Here is an 18,736-nt window from a genome sequence, read left to right as displayed (position 1 = left end):
TGAGATCAGGACCTAAGCCAAAACCAAGAGACAGACATTTAACGAACTGAGGCACCCAGGTGCCCTGCACTCCTCACTCTTAAAAGATGGTTTTTTTCCTACTGTGCAGAGAAAACGGATGCATGCCATCAAGAGGAAATTCCTTTACCTTTCTGATATCAAATCCACAAACTACCCATCATATGTACTCTTTTTTTTCTATAAAACAGAGGAGACATCATTCTATCTATACAAAATCTAAAACCATCTTCTAATAGCTTTGCATTATGGATTATGCTTTTCCTTTCTAGTATCTTCAACATCTCCTTCTCTTCTGGATTCTTCTCAATAACATTTAAACACGTTCAAGTCTTAAAAATAAAATCTTTGCTCTGCCTACTTAATAGTTATCTCATTTGTAAAATGGGAAAATTAATTATATTTGCAGGGATTAAATCAGATAAACATATGAAAAGCTTAGCACAATGCCTGGTGTCTAGTAAGATCTCAAACCTCAAACTCCATATATCCAAAGTTTAACTCTTTAATGTCTCCCCAAGCCTGATCCTCCTTCCATTATTCCTCACATTAGCCACCCAACCAGAAACTCCTGGCATTATCCTTGACACCATCTTAAGTCATAAGTCATCCACCTTTCCCCTCTGAAGCTGACACCCCAGGGCAAGTTACAAGCACCTCATGTATGGTTTGATGCAAAAGCCTAATGTCTATGTACCCCTTGCTCCCCTGCATGTCATTCCAGATCACCACTAAAATGAAATTAAAGACAGAAATGTCTTAATATCATTTTTCTTCGATACTCCCCTCTGGTCTTTATACAGAGCTAAAGAGGCATATAAGTCCCTGTATGATCCATATCCTATCTACCTTCCCATCCTTAGCTTGCTATGCTATCTCCATCTCTCTATGCTAATAGCCACAACAGCCTTTCATTTCTTCCATCTTACCTTGATCCTTCCCATTTCATGGGGGAACACAGACTATTCCTTCTAAGAATGTTCTTCCCATCTCATCCTATATTCCATCTTTCTTCTAGTTAATTATATTCATACATATCTCAGATTGAACATTTTTCAACTCAGAGCATGTTTCACTACCTTAGACTGGTTCTAATTCCTCACCACCAACAATTATAATTGGTATTAATCATTTGACATTTAAGACCCCCGTAGAATATAAGTTCCACAAGGGCAAAGTTCTCATTTGTGTTTTTAATGGCCATATTTTCTGCCTAGAGCTCAAGAATTCACAGAGAAGGTACTTAAATATTTAACAAATAAGAAATAATTATTAAATAATTTGGTTTTTCTCTCACTTAATTTATCATATATAGCCCCTTTTTCCCCCATTGCTGGGAGGAATAGGAAAGAAGGGAATATAAGGAATGCTTCCATTGATACATTATTGTATATATGTTCCACCACTAAAACTACAAGCTCACAAGCTCTATTCTAAAACATCTTTTTTCTCACCCTAAATTTGAGGAAAAACAATGGACTGGCAACCTGAACAGGACCAAGAATGACTAAAAACACACAAATAAGCAGTATTCATTCAAGTCAGGAAAAAAAAAATTACATTTACTTCACACTATTGCTTTGATTAGTGTTAACCAAATTTATATTACAAAATTGATTTAGTGAGTTGTGTGATCAGTCTTTTAAAGAACAGGATAGGAAACAAATTATCAGCATGTGGCACTTAACAGTTAGGACCAAGTATTGGTTCCTAAACTTTTTGATTCTGATACATATTTGCATATGTGTGTTTTGGATTCCAAGCATTCCTCATTGTAGGTCCTGGCCAAAAAAGTGTGAAAATGACTAGCTTAGATCTCAGAGTTAAGATACTCTAGTAATCACTGATGCAAATACAAAACCCAAAACTCCCAGCTGTTAAGCTCAAGGAAAGTAATCTTAGAAGGAAGACATGGAAAAGAAAATGACCAAAGCAGGAAAGACTATAACTGTTGGAATTCAAATTGAGCTCCTAAATATCTATGAACAGAATGTTGTGTAAGGTTACTTAGTATCTCTAAATTTTGTCACAACTTCTCAGAACCTCGGAAAAATAGCTGAAGTTAATAGGCTGGTCACTGACTTACTGTTTGCTTAACTCCAAATTCATTCTTCTTTTAAATATTTTTTTTAATGTTTATTTTTGACAGAGAAAGAGAGTGCGAGCAGGGGAGGGACAGAGACAGAGGGAGACAAAGAATTCAAAGCAGGCTCCAACATGGGGCTCAAACCCCAACATGGAGCTCAAACCCACAAACCATGAGATCACTATCTGAGCTGAAACCAAGAGTTGGGAAGCTGATTGAGCTACCCAGGCACCCCCAAATTCATTCTTCTATAGCCTATACTGTGATGCTGGTGCTAGCATTCTCCAAAATTCTATTTATTTCGGCATATGTTTCCCTAATAGATTCTGCATATAGGGGATACTAGCTAGGGATTATTTGTGAGGAGAGGAGGAAAGACTTCCTTCTTCCTGTTTGCATATATTTCTATCAGTACCATCCTGTAGCTTTCAGTCTCCTGCTTTTTTCAGCATTCATATAACCAGTTTCTTGACATCTCCTCAGATACCAGTAGCAGCTAAACAGTATGCATTCCACAGTGGCCTAATCCTCACTCAGGTCCAAGGGGCTCCTCGGGGCTTCAAAGTTCTGTTAATCCCTTTGACCTAGACCTAAGAGTGCTGACTTCCTGAAGCAGTTATTATATCAAAGTTTTTTCAGTTTACTTTTTTACTGTTCCACACCTGTGTAACCAATCCTACATTAAATTCCCTTTGTTGAAATACCCATTTCTTTTTTGATAATGGAGGCATCACAGGAAACAAAATTCAGGAATTGGCTTGATTATGTCCTTGACCTCCAATACACTGCTGAGCTCCTTGCCAATGGAAAATGAGATGCTAGTGATCCAAGTCATGCACTGGCATAATGATTAATTACATTATCACTTACAGTTCATTATGATCACATGCCTATTAAAACAAGTGCCTAAGGGGACCAAATGGCTATTGCACTTGGCCATTATGATAGTAATGACAATAAAGACTAGGAGCTGGCTGCTTCTGAATCTAATGGAAAGCTTAACAGAAGAAAATGACACACTTAGGGTTATTAACTTTCAGTTCAAGCCATGAGAAGAAAGCTATAGAACTTCTGAAGTAGCACTTTATTTCCTATAACCACAGGTATGATCCTGCTGAGAATCACACACAAAATTTAATTTTGCAGCTTGCATAATTATAGTGAAAGTTGAATATATATACTTCCTAAATCTCTTCTGTGAAAATTACAGCACAGTTTTCAAAGGAGTGGGATCCTAAAATATGGAATGGGGATACCCAAATGGGTTCAGATGAAGGTTACAATCTTGAATCCATGGTGTCCTTCTGAACCTCTTCTGTAAGCAGAAACATGACTAAAGTTAGCCTCCTCTTGTTGAAAACTAGTAATGATCTTACTTGAGACCATTGCCTTGAAAAGGGATGCCTATTCTCAAAACCTACCCCCACCATTCCTTCTTGCCTCTAAAATCAAATTGAGGTAGGCTCCAAGAAAGTAAGTACAATGTTTTAACTGAGCAAGGGCTTAAATCCAAAAATAATTATAAAATTTTGATAAATTGTATCAGTAAAAACCTAGGGAACAGGCAAGGAAATCAATTGGAAGCGAATTTGACCAAAAGAGTTTGGGTAGGGCCAAATATAACATGTTTGCTTAAGCAGCTCTAAGTACCTCTAATAGTTTGCTTGTTGACTGAAACTTAAGTCCCAAAGGAGTCTACATTTAATAAGGATGAAATGCCCAAACTTTCCTGGCAAAATGTAGAAGAAATTCAGATGCTTAGAAAAATAAAGCTTAAGTGGATTACCATGTACAATCTGAACATACATATATCTTCCTAGTACATCACCCATGAGGTCCCAGAGGACATTGCACTAAAGCATTCAGAAATACATTTATTTGTAAAAGCGTCTGCCTTCTTAAAAAAAACTGTAGAAGCTGTCTTCTGTGGATTGGGAATGACATGGGGAGATGAAACCACTGAATAAGCCTCCCTAATGGGCATGATGAGATGCCAGAGTGTTGAGGTCAAATGGCAGAATTTAGTAAGAAGAAGGTGGGAACAATTATGTTAACAGACAACAGAGACAAAATGCAGCAATCAGAAGATTTCAACATCCAGAGATCTTTAGAAGTATTTAACTGAACATGATTATATCTAAGGAACAAAATTAAAAGTCAGCCAACTAAAATATTACTTGATCTAAAAACATGAGAAATCCTAGACCTGGTAGCCTAAAACCTGAGGTCCATAACCACAAAGGAGAGTCATAGTCACTCTCAGTTTCCAAACACAAGTTGTTTCACAAAGCCCCTGATCCCCACAAAGACAATGCAACAGGACCACACATATATATTGTAAATTTTCCTCTAAGACTTCACCTAAGAGACCTGCAGCCTTTAACTAGAGTGCCTGTGTACCAATAAAAGGAAAATATCTAAATCTTTAGGGGATTACTAGATGCTAACTCTAAACTGATACTAATTCCTAGGGATATAAAAGTGGAAGATTATGATGGTAAATCAAGTTTTGGCCCATGTCCACTCATACTATATTCAAACAATCTGTCAACCTACCATGCAATTTCTTCTCCAGATTCTGAATGTATAATTCAAAGAGACACCTTCAGTAACTGGCAGACATCCCATATTGGCTTCCTGATCCATGGAGTTAGGGTTACTACATAGGAAGGGATAACAGGAGGAAACTGATCTTTTTCTCTATATTAATTTGCAATTACCAAGACAAGCATTTTATTTTTACCCAGAAGGGTAAACAATATACCTTCACTGCCTTTTCTAAAAGATTATGTAAACTCTCTCTAGCATAATAATCTAGTCTAGGGAGATCTTGATCACCAAGCATTCCACAAAACAACATTACTTTGATAACAATGTGAAGAACAATAGTAGCAAGCACTGAGATGCTTTATCTTATCAAATTAGAAGATACATGCCTCAAAAATGCAGGATCTCACCACCTTGGTGAAGTTTCTGGGGTTCAGTGGTCATAAACAAGTCAGGGTAAAAGGCAGTTGCTGTACCTTGCACTTCCCATCAATAATAAGAGATAACTACGTTAACAGAGGAAGGAAAGATTTAGACTGGGAAAAGAAAAGATGGTTGTGTATACATGCTCACACCAACCAAAAACAAACTGCTGAAGCGTAACAGCCTCCAAACAAAGATATCCCAAAAAGATAGCAGTAAAAGAAAAGCCTCCCTGTGGGGAGAACTTGATATTGTACCACAGGTTGACCTTTTCATTTAGAAAGAGAGATTGCCTGAGGTACAAATCTATACTGAATCACAAGCAATAGCTTATAGGTTGGCCAGCTGATCAGGACTTGGAAAGAATAAAAGAAAATTAGGTGACAAGGAAGTCTGGGGGAAATTTATGAAAATGGATCTTTTAGAATGGACAGAATGTGAATATATGTTTTAGGGGAATGCTGCCTATAGGCTATCCGCTGGGGAAAAAAGGCTCTCAGTGTGGCATAAGATAACAATGTTCTATTGTTGTGAGTCAGCTTTTTTCCCTTACTACCCTAGGACTGTTCAATACATTAATGTATAATGTAGTCATGCCAAAAGGAGGGAGGTTAGGTAGAGCACAATATCAACTTCCCCTTACCAAGTCTGAATCTGGCTACGGAAACTACTGAGTGTCTAAACTGCTACCAACAGAGACTAATACTGAGCCCCTAATATGGCATCATTCCTTAGGGATCTGGTAATGCATCATTTCTATCATGGAGGAGGAAACAATCTGTTCTCACTTAAAAAGACACTTTTCTGGATATGAAATTGACTTCCCTGATGTAATGATTCTGCCAGTAGCAACATTCATGTATTGAGGAAATGCTTATTGATATATGGCTTCCCCTTGTTCTAAACAAGGAACTCATTTCACAGCAAAAGAGGTATAGTGCTGGTATCATTCATATATCCTGTTACCCTGAAGCACCTAGCTTGTCAAAACAGTGGAATGTCCTGCTGAAGACAGTTATGGCACAGGTTGGGAGACAACATACTCAAAGCTTGAGGCTCCACATTAAAGGATGTGGTGTATGCTTTATATCAGTGACCAAAACTATGATGTTTCTCATACTACCAGAAAACATGGGTATGAGAATTAAGCAGTGGTAGTGGTTCCTTTTATTATGCCTAACAACTTAACAGAATTTTTGTTTCCTGCTACTTTAGGCTCTGGTGGTTCAGAGATCACAGTTCCCAAAAAATGTAATGTTTCCACAATACTTTCGCAGAATTAGAACCTGAGAATGCCACTTGGCAGTTCTGTACTCCTCAGACTATTGAATCAACTAGCAAATGAAGGGATACTAAGTGAGATGAAAGGTCCTGATTACCAAACTGGATTGCTGCTCTACAATGGACTATTTTCTGGTCTTCTCTAGGTTCCCTCAATGAGTTAAATAATAGACAAAGAAACATACAATATATCTGCCTGGGTCAAAAAATAAATATGAGTTGATAAACACCATCCTTAGTCAATGAGGAAAATTACACTACTGGTTCATAAAATTTTTAGGAAACAGGGGCGCCTGGGTGGCTCAGTTGGTTAAGCATCCGACTTCAGCTCAGGTTATGATCTTGCAGTCTGTGAGTTTGAGCCCATGTCCACCTCTGTGTTGACAGCTCAGAGCCTGAGGACTGCTTCAGATTCTGTTTCTCCCTCTCTCTCTGCCCGTCCCCTGGTCACACTCTGTCTCCCTCTCTCTCAAAAATAAATAAACATTAAAAAAAACTTTTTTTTAATTTTTAGAAGACATATTATGTGCTGTCTACTAACATGAGTAATTCATTAGCTCTTCCTTCTAACAATAACTGCCTGCAAAAATAATGTTTAAAAAGGTTCTGGACAATATGCTAAATAAATATTATACCAAGATGTAGTAAATAAACATGCACACATTTGATGTTTTATGATTAAATTGTTTACGTTTATGACAGCATAAGTTACACAGTTTATAAACATATGGTATTAGTAGTATACTGTCTAGTGAAATAAGCCTTGGAGGATGAGGCAGAAGACTTGCTTATATTCCTGACTCTATCAACATCATGCAATATCATCTGGGCCAAGTCATTTCATGCCTTAACCTACCTATAAAATGAGGGATAGTAACATCTTTGCTTTGCTTACGACTAAAATAGTCGTAATTGCCTTTGCTTGCTTACAACTAAAATAGTAACTGTAAAAACAAAGCTGTGGGATAAAGACCTTACACACGTGTATAAATTCCAACTTTTTTACCCAAAGGAAAAAATCTTAAAACAAAAGTGTGACATTGTCTAGTTTACTGAGTAAATTTACTTGAGTAAATTTATGTCAACTCTCTACCCTTTAGTTTCCTCATCTATGAAATATGAACACTTACCTCTTGAGGGTTATAATAAGTATTAAATGATGAAATATATGTCAATTACCTGACACAGTGCCTTAAGCATTAGGAAAATGTTAATTTCTTTGCTTTGAACTTTATGGGTACATTAAAAACCATATTCCCACTTTTGAATTCATACAAATATCTGATTTCAAGAAAAGCTATAAAGCACAGGGATTGGGCTGTTCTCCTTCCAAAAGTAATTCATATTAAAAAAATATTTTTGGTAGCTCTTTCCTCTGTTGAGGTATGAACTGACAAGTTAAGAGTCAGCTGTATTCACAGACTATATTCAATTTTACTACAAAAGTCAAATAAACAAAAATCCTTTTAACTACCTGCATATACCATTCCTACTACTGTGTCTTTCACTTTCGGTGTTAAGTAAATGAGAAATTAACATTTTCTTTTCCTTTGGTCAGTAGATCTACAAAAGGAATTTTCAGTTATGTCAAGTCCACACTGATTTCAAAGCTGAAGAAAAAGGTTAGGAAGGGAAAGAGTTGAAGACTATTACTAGATACAACTGATTTTCTTCTGTGCACATAAGTCATTGCTTTAACAAGCAAACAAAACAAACAAAACCCACTCTGATGAAAGTTAAACCTCAAATATTATAGTAACCTCATTAGAAGTCAATTTAGTGCTGTATCTCTACTTATATTAAGCAAAAACTATCATCTTTGACAGGAGAGGTGGAATGTTTCCAGGGATGAAGGAATTTCTACAGTTCACCCATAGCATAATACTGTTAATGTTAAGATATATCCAATATGTACTCAGAACCCAGCAGCTGAATCCACAAGGGATTAGCAAGAAAATTTTGGCACAAAAAGTGGAATAACATTTACTCAAGAATAAAACTGGAGCCATATTTAGCAGTCTAAACCTTTTTAAACCAAGGCGGGGGAAAAAAAAAGATCATGAAGGAAGTTCCTGTAATCACCTGGTTTGCTTTCTAGACAAGAGTTTCAATAAAACTAAATGCTTTTGAACCAAAAAAGAAAAAAGGAAAAAAGAAAAAAAAAAAGAAGAAAAGAGTAAACAAAAAAATTTTGGTACAGACTCTGGAAATCAGCCACATTTACTCTGGATGGAAAGTCTTTCTCACAGTTTTTTTGTTTTTTTGTTTTTGTTTTTGTTTCTTTTAGGGAACAGGTCTGTTAATCACTAAGGGTAGTATTGGTACCAAACAAAATTTGCTTCCTTTCTAAATATAGACAATTTCCTATAAAGTACAGCACATTTTGCAATTCATGGTGAATTTTTTGACAGTTTTGCAACAGCACTTTTCTTTCTCTTCAAAACAACCTCATTCCTAGTCTGCTGTTTCTGTTTGCCTCATCTGCACTTAGCAGATCATGCTTCAGTGACTTAGAAATCCCAGCCACCAAAATTCAAGCCAAAGTTTGAATGGGGGATGGGGGGAATCAAGTAATTAAACTACACTTGGAAGGGAGAATGGTTTTACCTCCTATGACTTTATAAGTGTCCTCTTTTAATCCAAACCAGAGTCTCCAATTTTAAGGAAAGAAAACTTAAGAAAAGTTACTTCTAATTTAAGGAATTATTATTTTGTAACTTAGAGTTCTCTTGGCATCATCTTCCAATTTTACCTTCCGGCAATGACACAAAACCATGAAGACCATTCCATATGTTAACAATGGATTCTTCAGATGAAATAGTTCAATGCTCTAGGAAGTTTCATCAATTAAGAACTTACTGAAATTGTTGCAAGTTATCATATACTTAATTTAGAAAACAAAAGTGAGTGGGAAAAAGAATGTAGTAAACTGGTTGGAGACAAGGCTGAATTGGTAGGTGATAACCATGTTTTAGAGCTGCTGAGATTCAGTTCTTTCCACTTTATGAATTAGAATATGACCTTGAAAAGCCGCCTTTCTTCCTTTCTTTTTTATTTTAGAGACAGAAAAAGACAGTGTGCAGGCAAGCATGGGAGAGGTGCAGAGGGAAAGAGTGAGAGGATCTCAAGCAGGCTCCACACTCAGTGCAGAACTTGACACGTGGCTCAATCCCACAACCTTGGGATCATGACCTGAGCTGAAATCAATAGTCAGACACTCAACCGAATGAGCCACCCAGGCACCCGAAAAGCTTTCCTAAAAATAAAATAAAACCAGCTTTAAAAATAGTACTACCCATTCTGAAATAACATAATACAGTTAAAAGCTAGAGACTTTAGGAAATTGATATAATAAAAATGTATGTAAGAACAGTAACAATATTAATGAGCTTCTACACCAAAGAATGCTGTATCAAATGCTCTATCAAAAAGCGAAACAAAAAGATTAACAATTGTCTCTTTTTGCTTTGCTAAATTCTCAACCTATCATTAAGCACCTTATAACATACCTTTGTAGAATGCCATTTTCCTGGGGTATTACACCATTGATAGCTGCCTGCAAACAAAAAACAGAGAAGCCCATTTAACAAAAAAAAAAAAAAAAAAACAAAAAAAAAAAAACAAAAAAAAAAAAACCAAACCAAACAAAAAAAAGAACAAAAACAAAAAAACAGAAAAACAAAAAACAAAAACAAAAACAGAAAAATGCTCAGAGATGGGGTGGGGTGGAGAAGACTATACAGGAAAATAAGTGTAATTTTGGAAAATAAACTGTAAACAAATACTAAATGTTTCCCTAGTAATACAAAATATTCTCTAAAATGTTTCTCTACTTGCTATAATAAAACCGTATTTTAAGAAAAAAATGCATTTGGCATATAATATACCCAAATCTTGAGTCATAAAAAGCTTAGTTCCAGTCTTCATTCAAGCAAAACACCCACAAAAACCAATGTTTAAGAATGTCAGAACAAGTAAAATCAATACCATAAAGTAGTATTTTTAACATTATATCCTTCTTCAGATTAAGATATAAAATCACAAATGAAAAATTCCAATAAGAATTTTAGAATTAGCTCAGAAATTAAATTCACTCTTTCATGTTATAATTATAAATCTTCATAAAAAGACCATCTAGAAGGAAAAAACGTAGAGGCATAAATTCTTTGATAAACACAATACCACAATTGTACCAGGTTACAAAAGGAGGCAGGAGCATCACTGGGAAGTTTCCATAAAACATTCCTGAAGTTGGTCTCTATGCTAACAAGTCACCAATTACTCAGAACATAGCACAGAGGTGACATGATATGGACGTTTTTGCAGACTACTAAGCAAACAGGCTGCTACATCCTGGATTGTCACTACAGGTAATAGAGAAGATTCACTGGAGGAAAAACTTTGCATTTTCAACGCTGCCTCTGCATCATAACAACTTCTTCCCTCTCCATGCCCATCCAACTCCACATCAAAATGAAAAAACAAACAAACAAAAAACCTAACACTTCAATGCTTTATCAGCTGCCTGAAAATCATCTCCCAAAAGGAGTTTGTGTATTTGGTGAAACATTAATCTAAATATTTGCCAGAAGTGGGTCAAGTTTAAAATGTTATTCTGTAGAATGGAAACAGAGTAGAGTGTAAGGTACTTCCTATAAATTTTGAGAGTTGTAATGCTCCACTGGCAAGAAAGAAAAAGAAAGAAAGAAAGAAAGAAAGAAAGAAAGAAAGAAAGAAAGAAAGAAAGAAAGAAAGAAAGAAAGAAGGAAGGAAGGAAGGAAGGAAGGAAGGAAGGAAGGAAGGAAGGAAGGAAAGAAAGAAAGAAAGAAAGAAAGAAAGAAAGAAAGAAAGAAAGAGAAAGAAAAATTCACAGATTAATACAGAGAGTGGATTCCATAGAACCCTGACAACTCTGGAGGCTCATAAATCCTTTGAGCCAAACATGCTAACATGGGTTTTCAAAGCCACAAATGCAATGGAAGCATCTCTGTCTACAGCCAGGTCAATTATCTCTTTTCTCTTGACAGCAATGGTTCCACATACAAATATCTTCTTTGCTAAAAATTAGGAAAACAGTAAGAGAATTTTCTGTGCTGTTGGAAAAGAAACAAAATACCAGAGTTTGGAAAGACTGTGTTCAAATTTTCACTCAGGAATGCCAAGGTGTAATGGAAAGAATATTAAGGATTTATAAAGTCCAAAATTTGAATCTAGACTTTCCCACTTATTAATTTTATGATATTAATATGTTCTATAATCACTGAATCTCTTTCAGCCTGTTTCCTCATCTCTATAATGAACTATACCCTCAGCCAAACTGGGCCTTTTTGTTCCTCAACAGCATCAAGTTCCTCTTGTTCTTATGTCTTTTGAAGATATTATGTCTGTTTGAAATGCCCTTTCCTCATTTCTTGTCTGGCTAAATCTTAATGATAACCAAAATTTCTGTCAGATACACTTTTTCAAATAATACTTCTTTGGTCAACCCCCATCTATATATGTTTATGCTCACATAGAACCCTGTGCTTTTCCTTCATAGTAATTAATAATTACTTATTTGGTGGTTGTTATTTATGTCTGTCTTTCTCAATAGGGTGTAAGCTCTGTGACAGACAAGACAATAACAATTTTGTTCACTACTTTATCCCCATTGCCTAGCACAGTGCAGGAACTAAACAGCACTCAATACTTATTTGTTAAATTAAGGATGATAGGGAGTACAAAAATGAAAAACAAAACAAAACAAAACAAGTCACACAGCCAAGTGACCAAAGGTCAAAAAGCTTCCTAGATGAAATAATGTCTCAACCAAGACTGAAGGATAAGTGAAAACTAGCAAGAAGGGGTAGGACACAACACTGTTCAGGAACAGTAACATACCTCCACTTTCTTTTTCTAAGATCTTGGATGTTTTAAATAATGTATTTCATTTTGGATAGGAAGTTAAGTTTCTGACCTCAACCTTATGTACATAATAAATTCTGTACATAAATATGTAAAATGCAATCCAGAATGAAGGTACAATAAAAGTATAATTTGCTAAAGGAATATAGAATAGGGAAAGAGATTTTTATGAGGATTAAGAAAAGTTTCAGAAAAGAGATGGCATTCAATCTGGACACTGAATAATGAGTGGATACAGAAGCAAAGGAAAATTTCAGAAGAGTTCAATTTTGAACATGTTAACTTTGAAGTGACAGTAGGATATCATTTGTTTAGTTAACAAGTATGTTATTAATTGCCAACTACATACCAAGCTCTGTGCTAGGCAATGGAGATATACTAATAAATATAACATAGCTTGCATTCTAGCAGGGACAAAAATATATTCAATAATTAATTTTACTATAAGCAGTTCAGGTAATATCCAAATGGAGACAAAAGTAATTTAAAAATTCAGAGGTAGATTAATTAAAGCTATATATGTTTAAAGGCAAATAAAAGAAGCCCTAAAAATATTTTAATTCTCCCTCCCTATAGCTTTCTTCTTTGGTGAAAAGAAGAGAGACAGAGTATTGGGGAATTCATACATGTAAGAAAAAGACAAGAGAAATCTAATGACAAAAATTAATATAGAAGGGTTAGATATAAGGGCAAAAACCATGAATATGTCACAGAGGGAGCAAAGAAGGTACTGTAGGGAAGGATTAGACAAAACTGAAAAATGTGAAAATAGTCTAATATTATGAGGCCTAAGAAGAGATTATTAAACATATTTTTTAAGTTTTATTAAAAATTAGATTATAAAAGGCTAAAAAAATACATGGGAAATAAAGTATAACTCTTGAAACAGTGTTTAAAGTATAAAAATAGGATTATCAGTATAATACTCATTATTCTCAGTATATACACATTAGTTACTAACAAACCACCATTTTTCCAGGCTTCAATGATTACATCATCATAGCATTATCATCAGCTCTATTCTTTTAAATTTTTTTTTTTAACATTGTTACTTATTTTTGAGACAGAGCATGAATGGGGGGAGGGCCAGAGAGAGAGGGAGACACAGAATCGGAAGCAGGCTCCAGGCTCTGAGCTGTCAGCACAGAGCCTGATGCGGGGCTCAAACTCACGGACTGTGAGATCGTGACCCGAGCGAAGTCGGACGCTCAACCGACTGAGCCACCCAGGTGCCCCTCATCAGCTCTATTCTTATCAGCAGCCTCCTCAGCTGGTTAATCTCCAAATTACTGATTGCAGATAAGTAAAAATAAATATTTAATACATTTAAGTTACAAGAATTTATAAATAGAAAAAAACATTTAAAAGTTTATGATAATAGAATAAACACATTTTCATTATACATATACATATATATAATCGTATATATTATTAGTTGACAGAATTAAGAATATAGGCAACTCTACATATTCCACATGTTTGGAAAGCCTGTGAACTAGAATAATAATTATTGTTGTTAACACTGGCTTTGTTGTGTCCATTATCCATTTTTCCATCTCCTGAACATACTTAATATATAGAAAAATACTTTCTAAAATTAGTATACTTTTGTTAAATTTGAAATTACTACTCTATGGTATGTCAGATTCAAAATATTTTCAAAATAACTAAAAAATAAACATTGGGTCCACAAAGTACAGTACTAGTATTTTAGCATTCACAACTCTGATCTTGCCATCAAGTGAATTCTTCAAACAAATACAGACTTTCTCTCCTCCAATCATACTGATCCTTTACAGAATATCCTCTTTTCCACCAGTTCAAATTCCTTCATTCTTTTATTCACTGAGCACAGTGCTGGAGAAAATATAAAAATGATGAGACACGTTCCTCCCAGGACAGGCAGTTATAGAAACAACTAATTGTAAAGCAATGTGAAAGGCAATATGGGATCATGAAGGAAGGAATGCCTATTGTTGCCTAATGGAGTTGAAGACCCAGATGTGAACCATTTTCTTCAAGAAAATTTAACTGACTCACACTACCTTTTTCTCAATGATTTTTCTTCCTTTATTTATTTATTTTTTTTAAGTTTTTACTTAAATTCTAGCTAACATACAGGGTCATATTAGCTTTAGGTGTACAATTAAGTGATTCAACACCGGTGCTCATCACAAGGGCACTCCTTAATCCCCATCACCTATTTAACCCATCCTCCCACCCACCTCTCCTCTGGTAACCATCAGTTTGTTCTCTATAGTTGAAGTCTGTTTCTTGGTTTGCCTTAAAAGTCTCAATGATTCTTCCACTGTGTTGTACTTACATAGCACTCATGAATCTTATTCATTCATTTGATATTTCATTCACTCATTCCAACATTAACCCATCCCACAAATATTTAATTAATCATCTGGAACTATTCTGAGTATTGAGAAAACAAAAGAAGATATAAATGTCCACACTAAATTGATAAAATCATCCTCCTCTCATGATTTCACCCTGAGTAGAGCCAATCAGAAGAATTGTAAGAGCCCATCATTCTACAGCTATGAATTGTGGAATTTTCACCTTTAATCTTGTATTGGGGGGAGATGGAGGGACACTGTGTGTCTCCTCTACTCTCAATACTCCACTACAAACAATACTACTTCACCTGACACCAGATGTGTGGGTTTTCTATACATCAAGCAATTCTGCAACACCAGCTAAGTGTTCTACAATTTAACTCAATTCTGACACTATCTACCTGGAGATAGCAGCATCAGATCCCACCAGTTAAGGGCTCAGGACCATAAAACTACTCCCCACCTCCCCCTCTTCAGATGCTCATCACAAAGTCCAGACTATTACCTGTGCTTCTGACCCACCTGCCATACATCAGAGATTCCCACAACCCTCTCTTCAATTAATTTGCTAGAGCGGCTCAAAGAATTCAGGAAAACATTTTACTTCTTAATTTACTGACTTATTATAAAAGGATACAATTCAGGAAAAACCAGGTGGAAGAGATGCCTACAGAAAGGTATGTGGGAAGGCATGCGGAGTTTCCATGCTTTCTCTAGGCACACTCTCCCTCCACATATACTACTCCCCAACCTGGAAGCTTCCCAACCTGCATTATTGGGATTTTTATGGAAGCTTCAATTACGTAAGCATGATCAATCACTAATTCAATTTCCAGTCCTTCTCCCCTTCCTGGAGGATGGAGCAGGACTGATAGTTTGAAGCTTCTAATCATGGTTTGGTCTTTCTGGTGACCAGCCCCCATCCTGAAACTATCCAGGAACCCAAAAGTCTCCTCGTTAGAACAAAAGACACTTGTATCACCCAGGAAATTCCAAGGGATTTAGGAGCTCTATGGTCAAGAACTAGGATCAAAGGGGCGTCTGGGTGGCTCAGTTGGTTAAGCGTCCGACTTCAGCTCAGGTCATGATGTCACGGTTCATGAGCTCGAGCCCCGCGTCGGGCTCCATGCTGACAGCTCAGAGCCTGGAGCCTGCTTCGGGTTATGTGTCTCCCTCTCTCTCTCTGCCCCTACCCCTGCTCATGCTCTGTCTCTTTCTCAAAAATAAATAAATGTTAAAAAAAAAAAACAAAAAACAAACCTAGGGTCAAAAATGAAATAGTAGAACAAAAGATGCCACTAGTATTATTCTTATCACTTAAGAAATTATAAGGGTTGTAGAAGCTCTGTGTCAGAAACTGAGGGACAGAGACCAATATATTTTTTTCTATTATTTCACAAACCTTATTAGTATTCTGTTAATCAAAGGAGCTATAAGAAAAGGATCCATTTTGGGATGAAAACTTTCCCAGCTACAAAAGCGACAGGCCAAAGAAACAAAAGTAGATATAAATGTCCACACTAAATTGTAGAGTTCTAGAGAAAGAATATGAGATAATGGTGGGAAACCAATGAGGCCTCAAAAAAGATGCTCTACACCATTTTCTCCCTCTTTCTTTCTGGGCAGAAAGGAAAGTTTTTTCCACAAATGATTATTTAATTTTCTGTAAATATCTGTAACAGACTGTTTCCAACAATCTACTATATTTATCCTCTTCTAAATGTTCTTTCAAATTCCTACTTTCCAAACATGTTCATCACTATGATAACCCTTCTTCAAGTACTCTATTGATAACTCTTCCTTCCACTGATCATAAACTTCAATAGAGGAATATATAAGATACTAAATGAAGGCAAAGGCAAAACAGTGGAAGTAATTTGAATGCCAGGAAAAAGCTGGGAAGAAGGGGTGATGTTTGAACCAAATGTTAAAGCAGAGCTCTTCTAGGGGGGAAAAGCTGAGTAAGAGCATTCAGGGGAAAAAAATCTTTTTTTTTCTGTAAGTCCATTCAAGAAGTGGAAACTAGTTTTGTGTGGCTTCAGCAAAGGTTTGGGTGAGGAAGCAGTGAGGAGCCAGTTGGAAAGGTAAGCAAGAGGTAGATTATGAGAAGCAGTACAAATACAAGCATTAAAAGTTTTACTTAACCTGAAGATAATGGGCAGGCAACTGCTGCAACTGAAATTTGCCCTTCAGGAACATCATTTGGTCAGCACTGTGAAACACGAATTGAAAAGAGAAAATTGTTGAGAATGATGCCCAGGCTTCTGGCTTGGGTAACTGAGTAGACTATTCCTGCTCCAGTCCTCCCAATCATCACAACTGGCAAGCAATTCTAAAGATTCCGTCACTCAAGTCAAAAATATATAGTCATCCTCAATTCCTTTCTCTCACATTCCACATCTGACCTATGAAAAATTCTACTTGCAAAATGTAGAATCTCCTCGATTACCACCCTATCTAAACCATCACCTTTCCTCTGGATTTCAGCAGTTTCCAAACTGGTCTCCCTGCTACTGTCTTTGCCTCACTTGCTTACTGCTTGTTCACACAGAAGCCACCATGATGCTTATAATTGTCAAGTCAAATAAAACCCTTTCCATACTCTAATGCCTTCCCATACCAGCAGAGTAAAACTCAATGACTGTATTCTGACATTGTAAGAAGACTGTATTAGCTGGCTCCAGCTCCTTCACTGACATCATCTTCTTACAATATCCCTGAGGTTCACTTCCTCTAGTTGCTCTGATTTCCTTGCAATTTCTTGAACAAGTGAAATATGCTCCCACATCAAACCCCTTATATTTATTTTTCCTTCTGCCTACAATGCTCTTTAGATATCCACATATCTCACTCCCTCACTTCAGTAAGGTTTCTACTCAAAGGTCATCTCAGAGAGACTTTCCCTAACCATTCTATCTAAAAGAGAACCTCTTAGCCATAACACTCTACCTAACAAATTGTTTGTCTTTTTGTGTTATCTAACCTCATCCTTATTGTGAGATCCAAATGACCTTATTTTGTTCACTGATGTGTCCTCAACACCAAAAACAATGCCTGGTCCCTAGGTGTTGTGAGTTAACATATACTGAATACATGAATGAATATGTATTCATGAACCCAAGAACATGAGCAAAGTGACAGGCTGGTGAGGATAGGGAGATTTGAGGCTTTCGGTTATAGGCATGTTGATTTTGAAGTACACTTGGAACATTCATATAGAAATGTCTTGGGGCGCCTGGGTGGCTCAGTTGGTTGAGTGCCCAACTTCGGCTCAGGTCATGATCTCACAGTTTGTGAGGTTGAGCCCCGTATTGGGCTCTGTGCTGACAGCTCAGAGCCTGGAGCCTGCTTCAGGTCTGTGACTCCCTCTCTCTCTGCTCCTCCCCTGCTCACACCCTGTCTGTCTGTCTCTCTCTCAAAAATAAACATTAAAAAAAATTTTTTTTAAAAAGACATGTCCAAGAGATCAAGAATGTAAAATGTGTGAGTTCAATATTCTGACTTTGGAGTCATGGGTCATCTACTTGAAAAGTATTTGGAAAAAATAGAACTACCAAATGATCCAGCAATCTCACTTCTGGGGATATATCTGAATTATTTGGAAGCAGGGTCTCAAAGAGATACTTGTATACTGATGTTCACAGCAGCACTATTCACAATAGCCAAGAGGTGGAAGCAACCCAAATGCCCATCAATAGTAATGAATAAAGAAAACAGGGACACCTGGGTAACTCAGTCAGTTAAGCATCTGACTCTTGATCTCAGTTCAGGTCTTAACCTCAAGGTCAAGATTATTATTTATATATATATAATTATATATATATAATAATTATGTATATAATGTATACATAATTAAAAATTATATATAAATAAATAAATATATATTATATATAAGAGAAAATGTGGTATACTCATACAATGGAATACTATTCAGCTTTAAAAAAAGGAAATACTGTCACAGACAATAACATGGATAAACCTTGAGTGCATTATGTTAAGTGAAATAAGCCAAAAAATGTCAAATGTCAAAAAAATGACAACTACTGTATGATTCTATTCATATGAAATACTTAGAACAGTGAAATTCATAGAAACAGAAAGTAGAATGGGAGGAGGGAAAAAGGTAAAGTTG

General features: G+C 36.1%; 1 protein-coding gene across 3 annotated transcripts in view; it reads right to left on the bottom strand.

The window, feature by feature from the left end:
* FAF1 (Fas associated factor 1) overlaps positions 1-18,736 on the bottom strand; it is a 532,153-nt gene that overhangs the window by 363,589 nt on the left and 149,828 nt on the right. For all 3 annotated transcript variants that reach the window (XR_009258134.1, XM_058717421.1, XM_058717422.1), the window contains exon 3: positions 9,865-9,911. Coding sequence is in view for 2 of the 3 variants with exons in the window: in XM_058717421.1 (XP_058573404.1) it covers positions 9,865-9,911 (47 nt within the window). In the remaining variant the exon portion in view is untranslated. The remainder of the gene's footprint in view (positions 1-9,864; positions 9,912-18,736) is intronic.

Source organism: Neofelis nebulosa, chromosome 2, assembly GCF_028018385.1.
Source record: "Neofelis nebulosa isolate mNeoNeb1 chromosome 2, mNeoNeb1.pri, whole genome shotgun sequence".
NCBI classification, from domain to species: domain Eukaryota; kingdom Metazoa; phylum Chordata; class Mammalia; order Carnivora; family Felidae; genus Neofelis; species Neofelis nebulosa.
This window is presented reverse-complemented; position numbering and strand designations above follow the sequence as displayed.